The sequence below is a fragment of the Nerophis ophidion genome, linkage group LG16, assembly GCF_033978795.1.
Source record: "Nerophis ophidion isolate RoL-2023_Sa linkage group LG16, RoL_Noph_v1.0, whole genome shotgun sequence".
Taxonomy (NCBI): Eukaryota; Metazoa; Chordata; class Actinopteri; order Syngnathiformes; family Syngnathidae; genus Nerophis; species Nerophis ophidion.
The window spans coordinates 53,474,093-53,488,814 of NC_084626.1; the positions used below are offsets into that span (position 1 = coordinate 53,474,093).

Here is a 14,722-nt window from a genome sequence, read left to right on the forward strand (position 1 = left end):
GTGGGTTCCCTCCGGGTACTCCGGCTTCCTCCCACCTCCAAAGACATGCACCTGGGGATAGGCCCCTCCCACCTCCAAAGACATGCACCTGGGGATAGGTTGATTGGCAACACTAAATGGTCCCTAGTGTGTGAATATTGTCTGTCTATCTGTGTTGGCCCTGTGATGAGGTGGCAACTTGTCCAGGGTGTACGCCGCCTTCTGCCCGATTGTAGCTGAGATAGGCACCAGCAACCCCAAAGGGAATAAGCGGTAGAAAATGGATGGATGGACATATATGCATTTGTTCACAAAGAGGATTTCATGGAAGCTGCTTTTATAGCCAATCATGGCACCCACCTATTCCCAATTAGCCTGCACACCTGTGGGATGTTCCATATAAGTGTTTGATGAGCATTCCCCAACGTTTTCAGTCTTTTTTGCCACTTTTTACCAACTTTTTGGAACCATGTTGCAGGCATCTAATTCCAAATGAGCTGATAGTTGCAAAAAATAAGAAGGTTTTCCAGTTTGAACGTTAAGTATCTTGTCTTTGCTGTCTGTTCAATTGCATGTAGGTTGAAGAGAATTTGCAAATCATTTTATCCTGTTTTTATTTACAGTTTACACAAAGTGCCAACTTCACTGCTTTTGGATTTTGGACAAGTATTCACAACCTTTGCCGGGAAGCTTGAAAGTGCGACCAAGTGCATCCTCGTCACGATGGGAGCGTAAAGTGATGCTCGTGATGCTCGTGTTGTCCACCCCAAGATGCAAATGGACCAGAAGGAACAGGAATAGAAGGTAAGAGCTTGGTTTAATAGATATTTTTACAAAAAGATAACACTGGTACAAAAACAGACAAAAGAAAAGGCGTGCCTACGCACGGGAAGTTATGAATCTTGAATGGGATTGTGCTGAAAATTGTAATTTTCCTGAAGGAATAAATAAAGTACTATCTAATTTAATTCAAGCTAAAACTTAGCACGGAAAACAGAGTCCAAAAATGATGTGCCAAGCGCACCGGAAGCTAAGGAGCTACTTAGTCTAGAGACAAGATTTAGGAAATTCCAACGTGAGTGTTGCATACCGCAAACAAAGGATCAAGATCGAACGAAGGGAAAAAGGCAGGCTTAAATAAGGGCAGTAATCAGGAATCACAGGAGCGCGACAAAAACCAGAGCAGGTGGAACAAATCCGAAACTTTGGTAACAAGGTAAATAAGGAAGAATCCAAAAACAAACAGAAAACACAAAGTCACTCAAAAACCAAACTAACATATGATCCAGGCGGCGGATCATAACACATCCTGTTCCAAATGATCATCTTTGAATGTTCACCTGTGGTAAAACCAGTTGATTGGACATAATTTTGGAAAGGCGCACACTTGTCTGTACGGTCCAATCCTGTTCCTGAGATCTTTTGCCCATTGTAGTTGACACTTGTTTTATAATTTAGTTTTTAAAGGGTCAATATCAAGAGTACGTTCTTAAAGAGGCAGTGTGTGCTTCATAAGTTTATTGAGCACATCTGTTTTAAATGTTTTATTTTATAAATCACAATGTACTCATTTAAATGTTCGACATACTGATTTTGGGGACCGCCCCTGATTATTTAGAAAACGCTATGATCAGTGCTTGACTTAGTGTACATAATTGTACCTGATCGACGAAGACAGACTTGTAGAGGGTCATGAGAGAGGAGAAATTCCAAGTCAGGATGTGTTACCCTATCGACCTTCCGTCCCCATAGCAACGGTATCTGGCACACACACACCGGCACAAAGGCATTTTGGGAAAGAACAGGTTTTATATTGCTGCTGGCTTTGCACTCCTGGGCCATCACCCCGGTAACATCAGCGCTTCTCAGACCTCTAACATTTGCTCTCTTGCAAGTCACACAAGTGTGTGCACAAACACAAGGACACACAAACATGACAAAAGAGTTATGTCGGTTGTGATTGTTAACAAAAAAGAGGAATGCTGGGCCTTTACTTCATTGTGCTTAAAGTGAGGATTTGAAAAATGTATTTTATCTTTTTTTTTCCAAATCGATGCATTAAATTGTTGTTGCATCTGGAATTCCTGACTATAAGCCACCACATTTTTCCCTACACTTTGAACCCTGCGGCTTATAAAATGGTGCAGACAATTTTGGGCTTTTTTTCCCTCCCGCTCATTGACAAAATTAGTAATAGTAGTATTACCGTATTTCCTTGAATTGCCGCCGGGTATATAGTATGCGCCTGCCCAGAATCAAACTCGTTTCGCAAACTAATTAGCGCATCCTTAGCATTACCGCCGGCTCAGGATTAACGAACTTGTTTCGCAAATTATTAATTTTATTAGCGCATGTCTATAATTTCCGCCAGGTCAAAATTGTTTCGCAAAATAATTAGCATATGCCTAGAATTTCCACAGGGTCAAACTCGTCACGTCACGAGTGACACTTCACCTGTCATCATTTTCAATCATTTGAAATCGCAAAAAGGGAAGAAGATTAAGAGCTATTCAGTAGGATTCAAGGTCCAAGCTATTGAATATGCTAAAAAGAACAGTAAGCAGCTATGTTTTATTAATATACCGTAGCTGCGTGTGTCAAATATGAGTCATTAAATGACTCCCGCCTCCTGGTGGCAGAGGGCGCTAGTGATCCTTCTTGCGACAACTCGGCTGCAGAAGAAGTGACAACAAGCAGCAAGAGTGAGCAGCGATCCTTTATTTTTTCCTCTCGCTTGCACTTTTAACATGGAGGATTACATATCTAAAATAAAACAGTTTTCTAAACTGGACTTTCAATGGAAGCAGGAGGTAATAAAGGAAGATCTCCATCGAGACAGAGAGACTTTTAAAACTGAAGAAAGATAAGGAAGACTTCTATAAACAAGTTATCGATGCTTTTGATCAGAAGGAGCTGCGCATGGACTTCATTTATAAGTAAAGGTAAGACCAGAATAACGCTTTTTTAATTAAATGTGCTTTTCATGATGGTATCCTTACATCACACTCAAATTTATAAGCGCAGGCCTAAATTTACCGCATGCCTTTGGTAAGCGACGGAGTGAGAAGAGGTTTTAAATTAATTAGCGCCCCAGCGGCAATTCAAAGAAATACGGTAATGGTCATTTTATTTCATACCCAGGGGGATTCATATACATCCATTTTCTACCGCTTGTCCCTTTTGTGAGGTCGCGGTGGGTGCTGGAGCCTATCTCAGCTGCATTCGGGCGGAAGGCGGGGTACACCGCGGACAAGTCGCACATTCGTATCACAGAAGATAAAATGATAAAACCCAAATAAAAGAAAAACAAGCAGAAAAACCCCCCCAAACAACTTGCATATAAAAGTCAATAAATAAAGAACAGTCCACAATATTCAATGTCCAGCATACTGTTTTGTTCAATAGGTTTCATTAAACCCGAGCAGAAGACTGAGACGGCGACTAGTGTTGTTATTGTTTGTGCTACGGTGCCATCTTTCCGACGAGTGAGCTCCCAGTAGGGGCTGCGAGCTGAAAATGTACTTCCTGTTTTGCCTTAAAACCGAAACTAAAACCGGCCATAGCGTTTCTGCTCAAAAATATTCTTCATTCAAGCAACGTTTGTACTTTTTACAATATAACTAAAACAATTCATACGTACTAAATCATCGTTTGTGTCACGGCACGGACTCGAACCCGCGTGTCCTCAGCAACTGGAGCTACCGGCATTTCCGCTGACGACGCGTTGAGACACGCCCCTACTCGCGCTGAGCGCAGCACACCCACGCAGCGACAAGCCTGCAGACTATCTGCAGTCTGCACACTTGGGACTGATAAGGGCGAGCTGCTTAAAGGACTAGCGGGAACTTAATTATACCTTTTGCGTACCTGCCTTCCCGAGTCTCCCCCTTTGTGATCTCACGGTTTGTTACTCCTGTGGATTTGGACTCCCTTCCTCGATCCTTGACCCGTGCTCGGACACGGACTAAACTGCCTCGCTCCTATCCTCGACCCGCGCCTGGCCACGGACCTTGTCGCTTCTTTCGTTCCCTCTCCTCAACACTTGGTAACACACACTTCAGTTAACCATACACATATGTCAGTTAGCTCCATCTTCGGACACTTCTTGGAAAGTGGAAAAGTGTTCTGTGGTCTGACGACTTCACATTTCAAATTGTTTTACGAAATATTCGACATCGTGTCATCCGGACCAAAGGGAAAGCGAACCATCTAGACTGTTTTCAAGGCAAAGTGGAAAAGCCAGCATGTGTGATGGTATGGGGGTGTATTAGTGCCCAAGACATGGGTAACTTACACATGTGTGATGGTATGGGGGTGTATTAGTGCCCAAGACATGGGTAACTTACACATGTGTGATGGTATGGGGGTGTATTAGTGCCCAAGACATGGGTAACTTACACATGTGTGATGGTATGGGGGTGTATTAGTGCCCAAGACATGGGTAACTTACACATGTGTGATGGTATGGGGGTGTATTAGTGCCCAAGGCATGGGTAACTTACACATGTGTGATGGTATGGGGGTGTATTAGTGCCCAAGACATGGGTAACTTACACATGTGTGATGGTATGGGGGTGTATTAGTGAACAAGACATGGGTAACTTACACATGTGTGATGGTATGGGGGTGTATTAGTGCCCAAGGCATGGGTAACTTACACATGTGTGATGGTATGGGGGTGTATTAGTGCCCAAGACATGGGTAACTTACACATGTGTGATGGTATGGGGGTGTATTAGTGCCCAAGGCATGGGTAACTTACACATGTGTGATGGTATGGGGGTGTATTAGTGCCCAAGACATGGGTAACTTACACATGTGTGATGGTATGGGGGTGTATTAGTGCCCAAGGCATGGGTAACTTACACATGTGTGATGGTATGGGGGTGTATTAGTGCCCAAGACATGGGTAACTTACACATGTGTGATGGTATGGGGGTGTATTAGTGCCCAAGACATGGGTAACTTACACATGTGTGATGGTATGGGGGTGTATTAGTGCCCAAGACATGGGTAACTTACACATGTGTGATGGTATGGGGGTGTATTAGTGCCCAAGACATGGGTAACTTACACATGTGTGATGGTATGGGGGTGTATTAGTGCCCAAGACATGGGTAACTTACACATGTGTGATGGTATGGGGGTGTATTAGTGCCCAAGGCATGGGTAACTTACACATGTGTGATGGTATGGGGGTGTATTAGTGCCCAAGACATGGGTAACTTACACATGTGTGATGGTATGGGGGTGTATTAGTGAACAAGACATGGGTAACTTACACATGTGTGATGGTATGGGGGTGTATTAGTGCCCAAGGCATGGGTAACTTACACATGTGTGATGGTATGGGGGTGTATTAGTGCCCAAGACATGGGTAACTTACACATGTGTGATGGTATGGGGGTGTATTAGTGCCCAAGGCATGGGTAACTTACACATGTGTGATGGTATGGGGGTGTATTAGTGCCCAAGACATGGGTAACTTACACATGTGTGATGGTATGGGGGTGTATTAGTGCCCAAGGCATGGGTAACTTACACATGTGTGATGGTATGGGGGTGTATTAGTGCCCAAGGCATGGGTAACTTACACATGTGTGATGGTATGGGGGTGTATTAGTGCCCAAGACATGGGTAACTTACACATGTGTGATGGTATGGGGGTGTATTAGTGCCCAAGGCATGGGTAACTTACACATGTGTGATGGTATGGGGGTGCATTAGTGGCCAAGACATGGGTAACTTACACATGTGTGATGGTATGGGGGTGTATTAGTGCCCAAGACATGGGTAACTTACACATGTGTGATGGTATGGGGGTGTATTAGTGCCCAAGGCATGGGTAACTTACACATGTGTGATGGTATGGGGGTGTATTAGTGCCCAAGACATGGGTAACTTACACATGTGTGATGGTATGGGGGTGTATTAGTGCCCAAGGCATGGGTAACTTACACATGTGTGATGGTATGGGGGTGTATTAGTGCCCAAGGCATGGGTAACTTACACATGTGTGATGGTATGGGGGTGTATTAGTGCCCAAGACATGGGTAACTTACACATGTGTGATGGTATGGGGGTGTATTAGTGCCCAAGGCATGGGTAACTTACACATGTGTGATGGTATGGGGGTGCATTAGTGGCCAAGGCATGGGTAACTTACACATGTGTGATGGTATGGGGGTGTATTAGTGCCCAAGACATGGGTAACTTACACATGTGTGATGGTATGGGGGTGTATTAGTGCCCAAGACATGGGTAACTTACACATGTGTGATGGTATGGGGGTGTATTAGTGCCCAAGGCATGGGTAACTTACACATGTGTGATGGTATGGGGGTGTATTAGTGCCCAAGGCATGGGTAACTTACACATGTGTGATGGTATGGGGGTGTATTAGTGCCCAAGACATGGGTAACTTACACATGTGTGATGGTATGGGGGTGTATTAGTGCCCAAGGCATGGGTAACTTACACATGTGTGATGGTATGGGGGTGTATTAGTGCCCAAGACATGGGTAACTTACACATGTGTGATGGTATGGGGGTGTATTAGTGCCCAAGGCATGGGTAACTTACACATGTGTGATGGTATGGGGGTGTATTAGTGCCCAAGACATGGGTAACTTACACATGTGTGATGGTATGGGGGTGTATTAGTGCCCAAGACATGGGTAACTTACACATGTGTGATGGTATGGGGGTGTATTAGTGCCCAAGACATGGGTAACTTACACATGTGTGATGGTATGGGGGTGTATTAGTGCCCAAGACATGGGTAACTTACACATCTGTGATGGTATGGGGGTGTATTAGTGCCCAAGGCATGGGTAACTTACACATCTGTGAAGGCACCATTAATGCTGAAAGGTACATACAGGTTTTGGAACAACATATGCTGCCATCTAATCGCCGTCTTTTTCATGGACGCCCCTGCTTATTTCAGCAAGACAATGTCAAGCCCCATTCAGCATGTGTTAACAGCGTGGCTTCGTAAAAAAAAGAGTGTGGGTACTTTCCTGGCCCGTCTGCCGTCCAGACCGGTCTCCCATTTAAAACTTTTGCCGCATTATGAAGCGTAAAATACGACAGCGGACTGTTAAACGACTGAAGCGCTACATAAAACAAGAATAGGAAATAATTCCACTTTCAAAGCTTCAACAATTAGTTTCCTCAGTTCCCAAACATTTATTGAGTGTTGTTAAAAGAAAAGGTGATGTAACACAGTGGTGAACATGCCCTTTCCCAACTACTTTGGCACGTGTTGCAGCCAAGTTAATTATTATTTGCAGAGGAAAACAAAGTTTATGAGTTTAAACATCAAATATGTTGTCTTTGTAGCATATTCAACTGAATATGGCTTGAAAAGGATTTGCAAATCATTGTATTCTGTTTATATTTACATCTAACACAATTTCCCAACTCATAAGGTTTGTAGCTAAAAGCATATTTTGCTTGTATATCACTTTGGTGCGGCGACTTCAGTAATGCGGACGTTGTACCGATCCATTGTGATGAAGAAGGAGCTGAGCCGGAAGGCAAACCTCTCAATTTACCGGTCGATCTACGTTCCCATCCTCACCTATGGTCATGAGCTTTGGGTTATGACTGAAAGGACAAGATCACGGGTACAAGCGGCCCAAATGAGTTTCCTCTGGCTCTCCCTTAGAGATAGGGTGAGAAGCTCTGCCATCCGGGAGGAACTCAAAGTAAAGCCGCTGCTCCTCCACATGGAGAGGAGCCAGATGAGGTGGTTCGGGCATCTGGTCAGGATGCCACCCTAGGGAGGTGTTTCGGGACGGAAGGAAGCCACGGGGAAGACCCTGGACTATGACCCCCGGCTGGCCTGGGAAGGCCTCGGGAAGAGCTGGATGAATCTGCTTGGGAGAGGAGAGTCTGGGCTTCCCTGCTTAGGCTGCTGCCCCCGTGACCCAACCTCGGATAAGCGTAAGAAGATGGATGGATGGATGGATGGATCTCTACAGTGCGATTGAAGGACCTGCATGGAAGCTTCTTGAAATCTTTCAAAAAAAAATCGCCATTGACCGACTCTGACAAGAGAGAAGACTCTCTTTCTGTCCCCCAATTTAATCCAATTTTAGAGGCCACTCCTGACCCGTCTATTTGTGTGTCGTATGCAGCGTGTGGTTACTCATTAGCCAGGGTTGTTGTGTCCTCTGACCCTCTCAATGCCACGCCGACAACACCCAGGTCAGAGGTCAAATGGCCTCTGGCCTCCCCGCCCCACCCTTTCTCTCTTTCACTTCATCCTCTTTTACTTCTCCTTGGAAAAATGTCGACTTTTTTCCACAGGGAAGCGGCGGAGGAGAAGGCCGCGGTTCGTATTTGTGCGAGTGTGTGTGTGTGTGTGTGTGTGTGTGTGTGTGTGTGTTAGGTGTCACGAGGGTTGTCAGGGGTTAGGTCAGTCGATGAACAGCTGAGAGCGGTGATTTAGTCCGTATAGAAGCAGACCAACTGTCATAACAAAGACACAATCTGACAGCAGGCCGAGCGGAGACAAAGAGGAGTCACCGGGCCCTGGGAGGCACACACACACACACACACACACACACACACACACACACACACACACTTACACAGACAATGGGGAGTCAAGGGAGGGCTCCCAGAGGTCTTGTGAAGGTCCAGGGGCCAGACTGAGCTCTGCTGAAAGGCCCCAACAGGTGTCCATTACAAAGCCTGCCGGGCGTCACGGGAGCAGAGAAAAGCCAGATTGTCTTGTCACCCGTGGCAGCATCGAAAATCACGCTTTGTCATCAACTTATTAATGGAAAATATCTTGCAGTCCAGGGGGTGCCCAAACTTTTTCTGCAGGCGAGCTACTTTTCAATTGACCAAATTAAAGGCCTACTGAAATGAGATTTTCTTATTCAAACGGGGATAGAAGATACTTTATTGACATATTTGCATACAACGAGATTAGAGACTCTAATTTAAGGTGTGGTTGTGGGAACAAATATGGGGTCAAATAAATAACACGAGAGGTAATAAAGGAAAAACTAACAATTGACCTGAATGGACCTGCTATAGTCTGTTTATGTGTCATACTTCATCATTTCGCGATATTGCCATATTTTTGCTGGAAGGATTTAGTAGAGAACATCGAGGATAAAGTTGACAACTTTTGGTCGCTAATAAAAAAGCCTTGCCTGTACCGGAAGTAGCAGACGATGTGCGCGTGACATCACGGGTTGTGGAGCTCCTCACATCTGAACATTGTTTATAATCATGGCCACCAGCAGCCAGAGCGATTCAAACCGAGAAAGCGACGATTTCCCCATTAATTTGAGCGAGGATGAAAGATTCGTGGATGAGGAAAGTGAGAGTGAAGGACTTAAAAAAAAAAAAAAAAGATGTTATTAGCAGTGTTAATTTTGACAACAAAATTTGATTTAGTTTTAGTCATAGTCTTTTGACTAAAATGTAATTTAGTTTTAGTCATAATTTAGTTATTTAAATTGTTTTAGTCTAGTTTTAGTTGACGGAATATCATAAGATTATAGTCGACGGAAACTATAGTAGATTTAGTCGACTAAAGGGTAATATGTAAACTTTCCCTTCAATTTCTGAAAGTCAAAGCAAAACAGCCGAAAATCACCGATACAAGTCGTATTTTGATGAAATATCATGTCTCCAATGTAGTATTTCAGGAGTAAGCCGTGTAATAAACTGGATGACGTGGAGTGAGTTGTATGTTGTGGAAAATGCTGACCTGGGTGTGGATTTGGGGGTGATTGGACTGTAAATGTCGCTTCAAGTTTGTTGTGTTTTTCCCCGTAATCCTGGCGCTGCATTTCTTACACGGCGTTTTGTTATCTTTGATGTCAAATATAAAATGTCCCCATATGTCCTCTCTCCTCTTCCTCCCTGGCGTTGACATTTTGTCTTCAGCAGCGCATTCCTGGGTCAGTCTCAAACGCAAACTACGTTTACGTAACTTCCTTAGCAAGTCGCTCTGATTGGTTCTCTTCCCAACTCCTCCCGCCTCTTCCTAACCAAATGAGTTCCAATTGGATCTCGTCTCTGGCAGACATTTTCGTCTCGTTTTTATTCGTTGACGAATATGTCAATACACCTCGTCATCGTCTTGGTTCACGTAAATTATTTTTTATTAAGTTATTGTCTCGTTTTAGTCACAAAAAAAAAGGTTGTTGACGATAACTATGACGAAAATTTTTCGTCAACAAAATTAACACTGGTTTACTAGGATAATTCTGGAAAATCCCTTATCTACTTATTGTGTTACTAATGTTTTAGTGAGATTATATGGTACCCGAATGTCGGAGGGGTGTGGCCACGGGTATGGTGACCGCCAGTGTCCCTGAGGGAAGCCACCCAGCTGCAGGAGGACGCAAGCTCCGCTCATGTCTACGGTAAGAGCCGACTTATTACCACCATTTTCTCAGCGAAACCTGCCGGTTGACATGTGCTCGGGAACCATGTTCGCTTGACCGCTCTGTTCCATAGTAAAGCTTCACCTTCGGGAATTTTAAACACTGAAACACCGGCTGTGTTTGTGTTGCTAAAGGCGGCCGCAATACACCGCTTCCCACCTACATCTTTCTTCCTTGACGTCTCCAATATTAATTGAACAAATTGCAAAAGATTCTTCAACACAGATGTCCAGAATACTGTGGAATTATGCAATTAAAGCAGACTACTTATAGCTTTGATCAGGCTTGGAAAAAAATGGCGGCTACAATCCGTGACGTCACGGCGCACGTGTCATCATACTGCGATGTTTTCAACAGGATACTTCCGCGGGAAATTTAAAATTGCAATTTAGTAAAGTAAAAAGGCCGTATTGTCATGTGTTGCAATGTTAATATTTCATCATTGATATATAAACTATCAGACTAGTAGTGGGTGTCTACCTCATTCATATACAGCAGGGGTCGGCAACCTTTACCACTCAAAGAGCCATTTGGACCCGTTTCACAAAATAAAGAAAACCATGGGAGCCACAACTCTTTGGAAATTTAAAATGAAATAACACAGCGTACAAAGTTTTTTTTTTTTGCTTTGTGCTATGTATTACCAGGGGTCTCAGACACGCAACCCGCACCTTAATATGGAAATTTAATATTAGCGCGGCTAGCGAGTTTTATTTGAATGCCGCTTGACAACATCACATTTGCCAACCATCACAAATTTTGCGGCACACTACTGAGTTTCAGAGCAACCATTTTCTCGAATGTCTGCTGGTTTTCACCCAAACAACAATAATAAGGACATGCTATGATGACAATGCGTTTAGTGGCCTCTAAAACCGTAACAAACAGCTTACCAGCCCATTCACATGATGTATGAGGCTTCTGCAGACACACATAAGTGACTGCAAGGCATACTTGATCAACAGCCATACAGGTTACACTGAGGGTTGTGATGTAAACAACTTTAGCACTCTTACTAATATGCGCCACACTGTGAAACACACAAAACAAGAATGACAAACACATTTCGGGAGAGCATCCGCACTGTAACACTAAACACAACAGAACACATACCCAGAATCCCATGCATCCGGACGGCGTGGCGCAGTGGGAGAGTGGCCGTGCGCAACCCGAGGGTCCCTGGTTCAAATCCCACCTAGTACCAACCTCGTCACGTCCGTTGTGTCCTGAGCAAGACACTTCACCCTTGCTCCTGATGGGTGCTGGTTGGCGCCTTGCATGGCAGCTCCCTCCATCAGTGTGTGAATGTGTGTGTGAATGGGTAAATGTGGAAGTAGTGTCAAAGCGCTTTGAGTACCTTGAAGGTAGAAAAGCGCTACACAAGTACAACCCATTTATTTATTTATCATCCCTAACTAACACAACAGAACAAATACCCAAAATCCCATGCATCCCTAATTATTCCGGGCTACATTGTACAGCCCCGCTACCACCAAACCCCGCCCACCTCAACCGATGCACGGAGGGGGGGAGTGGGGGTGTATAATGTAGCCAGGAAGAGTTAAGGATGCATGGGATTCTGGTTAATAGTTCTGTTGTGTTTATGTCGTGTTACAGTGCGGCTATTCTCCCGAAATATGTTCGTCATTCTTGTTTGGTGTGGGTTCACAGTGTGGCGCATATTAGTAAGAGTGCTAAAGTTGTTTACATCCCAACCCTCAGTGTAACCTGTATGGCTGTTGAACAAGTATGCCTTGCAGTCAGCAGCCGCTCACCAGATGTGGTCGGCCGGCACTCAGATAGCTAGTATTAAAGTGGACGCGACGACATGGTCAAGACGTTTAAGGCATTGCCATCACGACATGCCCTCAATATTCTTGTCCGGGTGAAAATCTGAGATTGTTTTTCTGGGAGAGGCACTGAAATCCGGAAAACCTCCCAGAAAAATGGAGGGGTCGGCAAGTATGCAGCTGAGCCACATCAGAGTGATCCAGGTACCACCTGAGGCTCTGGAGCTGCGGGTTGCCGACCCCTGCTATATAGAGATGTCCGACAAGATCGGACTGCCGATGTTATCGGCCGATAAATGCTTTAAAATGTAATATCGGAAATGATCGGTATTGGTTTCAAAAAGTAAAATGTATGACTTTTCACAACGCCGCTGTACGGAGTGGTACACGGACGTAGGGAGAAGTACAGAGCGCCAATAAACCTTGAAGGCACGGCCTTTTGACCAATCACTTAATATATACACTGCAGAAAGTCAGTCTTCAAAAACAAAAACTAAACAAATACAAAAATGATGGGTATTTTACTTGAATTAAGCAAAATGATCTGCTAATGGAAGAAGAACATTTGGCTTGTCAACAAGTAAAGTGAGCTACCTTCAATCAACCCCAACATACCTTAAGAGAAGTGTTTTCTCACGAATAATAAGTCGACTTTTTTTGATGGACAAAACAAACATGAGACCTTTTTTTTCTCAGTATGTTGAAAAATATTCTTAAACTAAATACTCGGCCTTGCATTTCTTGCATCTTCGCATCGCGCCGAGTGTACACTAATATATATAAATATATATATATATTAGGGGTTTGGTTAAAAAATGGATTCCAATAATGAATCACGATTCTCACATCGTGCGATTCAGATTCGATTCTCATTTTTAAAAATCGATTTTTATTTTTATTTTTTTATCAATCCAACAAAACCATTGGATACCATAACAATGCAATCCAATTCCAAAACCGAACCTGAGCCAGCAACACTCAGAACTGCAATAAACAGAACAATTGAGAGGAGACACAAACACCACACAGAACAAACCAAAAGTAGTGAAACAAAAATGAATATTATCAACAACAGTATCAATATTAGTTATCATTTCAGCATAGCAGTGATTAAAAATCCCTCATTGACATTATCATTAGACATTTATAAAAAAAGAACAATAGTGTCACAGTGGCTTACACTTGCATGGCATCTCATAAGCTGGACAACACACTGTGTCCAATGTTTTCACAAAGATAAAATAACTCATATTTTTGGTTCGTTTAATAGTCAAAACAAATTCAGTTGATAAAACATTGTCCTTTACAATTATAAAAGCTTTTTAAATAAAATCTACTACTCTGCTAGCATGTCAGCAGACTGGGGTAGATCCTGCTGAAATCTATGTATTGAATGAATACAGAATCCTTCTAAATCGGGAAAAAATCGTTTTTGAATCGAGAATCGTGTAGAATTGGGGAAAAAATAAATAAATTTTGAATCGAATCGTGGGACACCCAAAGATTCACAGCCCTGATATATATATATATATATATATATATATATATATATATATATATATATATATATATATACATATATATATATATATATATATATATATATACATATGTATATGTATATGTATATGTATATATATATATATACATATGTATATGTATATATATATATATACATATGTATATGTATATATATATATATACATATGTATATGTATATGTATATATATATATATACATAAGTATATGTATATGTATATATATGTATGTATGTGTGGGGAAAAAAATACAAGACTACTTTATCTCTACAGAACTGTTTCATGAGGGGATCCCTCAATCATCAGGAGATTTCATCATCTCCTGATGATTGAGGGAGCATTTCATGGAAGCTGTTTTTATACCCAATCATGGCACCCACCTGTTCCCAATTAGCCTGCACACCTGTGGGATGTTCCAAATAAGTGTTTGATGAGCATTCCTCAACTTTATCAGTATTTATTGCCACCTTTCCCAACTTCTTTGTCACGTGTTGCTGGCATCAAATTCTAAAGTTAATGATTATTTGCACAAAAAATAAGTTTATGAGTTTGAACATGAAATATGTTGTCTTTGTAGCATATTCAACTGAATATGGCTTGAAAAGGATTTGCAAATCATTGTATTCTGTTTATATTTACATCTAACACAATTTCCCAACTCATATGCAAACGGGGTTTGTATTCGTGGTCCAATATGACTCTTTCAACGTTTTGGGTTGCCGACCCCTGGTTCAAACACCAGTTTTCTGCGTTGGTGTGCACTACTTTCCCACTAAACACAGATGCATTGCAAGTGTCAGATCCATTTATCAGGTCTAGAGAAAAAAAAACAGTAATAAAAAAGTTATCTCCACTGTCATCCAAACTATTCATCTTGCCTCAGTGGTCGGTTCTATTCGTCGCCCGGTGTCCCAAAAGCCTATCCGACCCCAGTAAAAGGGCAAAGTTTGGCCCCTCCATCCTATTAGGTTCCGATTAATCAAGCTTTTCTTCAGAG

At 42.8% G+C, this 14,722-nt stretch overlaps 2 protein-coding genes across 3 annotated transcripts in view; one reads left to right on the top strand and one right to left on the bottom strand.

Annotated features, from left to right (window-relative positions):
- wnt4 (wingless-type MMTV integration site family, member 4) overlaps nucleotides 1–14,722 on the bottom strand; it is a 130,122-nt gene that overhangs the window by 100,995 nt on the left and 14,405 nt on the right. The gene's annotated exons all lie outside the window — the stretch shown is intronic.
- svbp (small vasohibin binding protein) overlaps nucleotides 1–14,722 on the top strand; it is a 263,018-nt gene that overhangs the window by 36,968 nt on the left and 211,328 nt on the right. For both annotated transcript variants that reach the window (XM_061875536.1, XM_061875534.1), the window contains one exon: nucleotides 603–783. Coding sequence is in view for 1 of the 2 variants with exons in the window: in XM_061875534.1 (XP_061731518.1) it covers nucleotides 603–783 (181 nt within the window). In the remaining variant the exon portion in view is untranslated. The remainder of the gene's footprint in view (nucleotides 1–602; nucleotides 784–14,722) is intronic.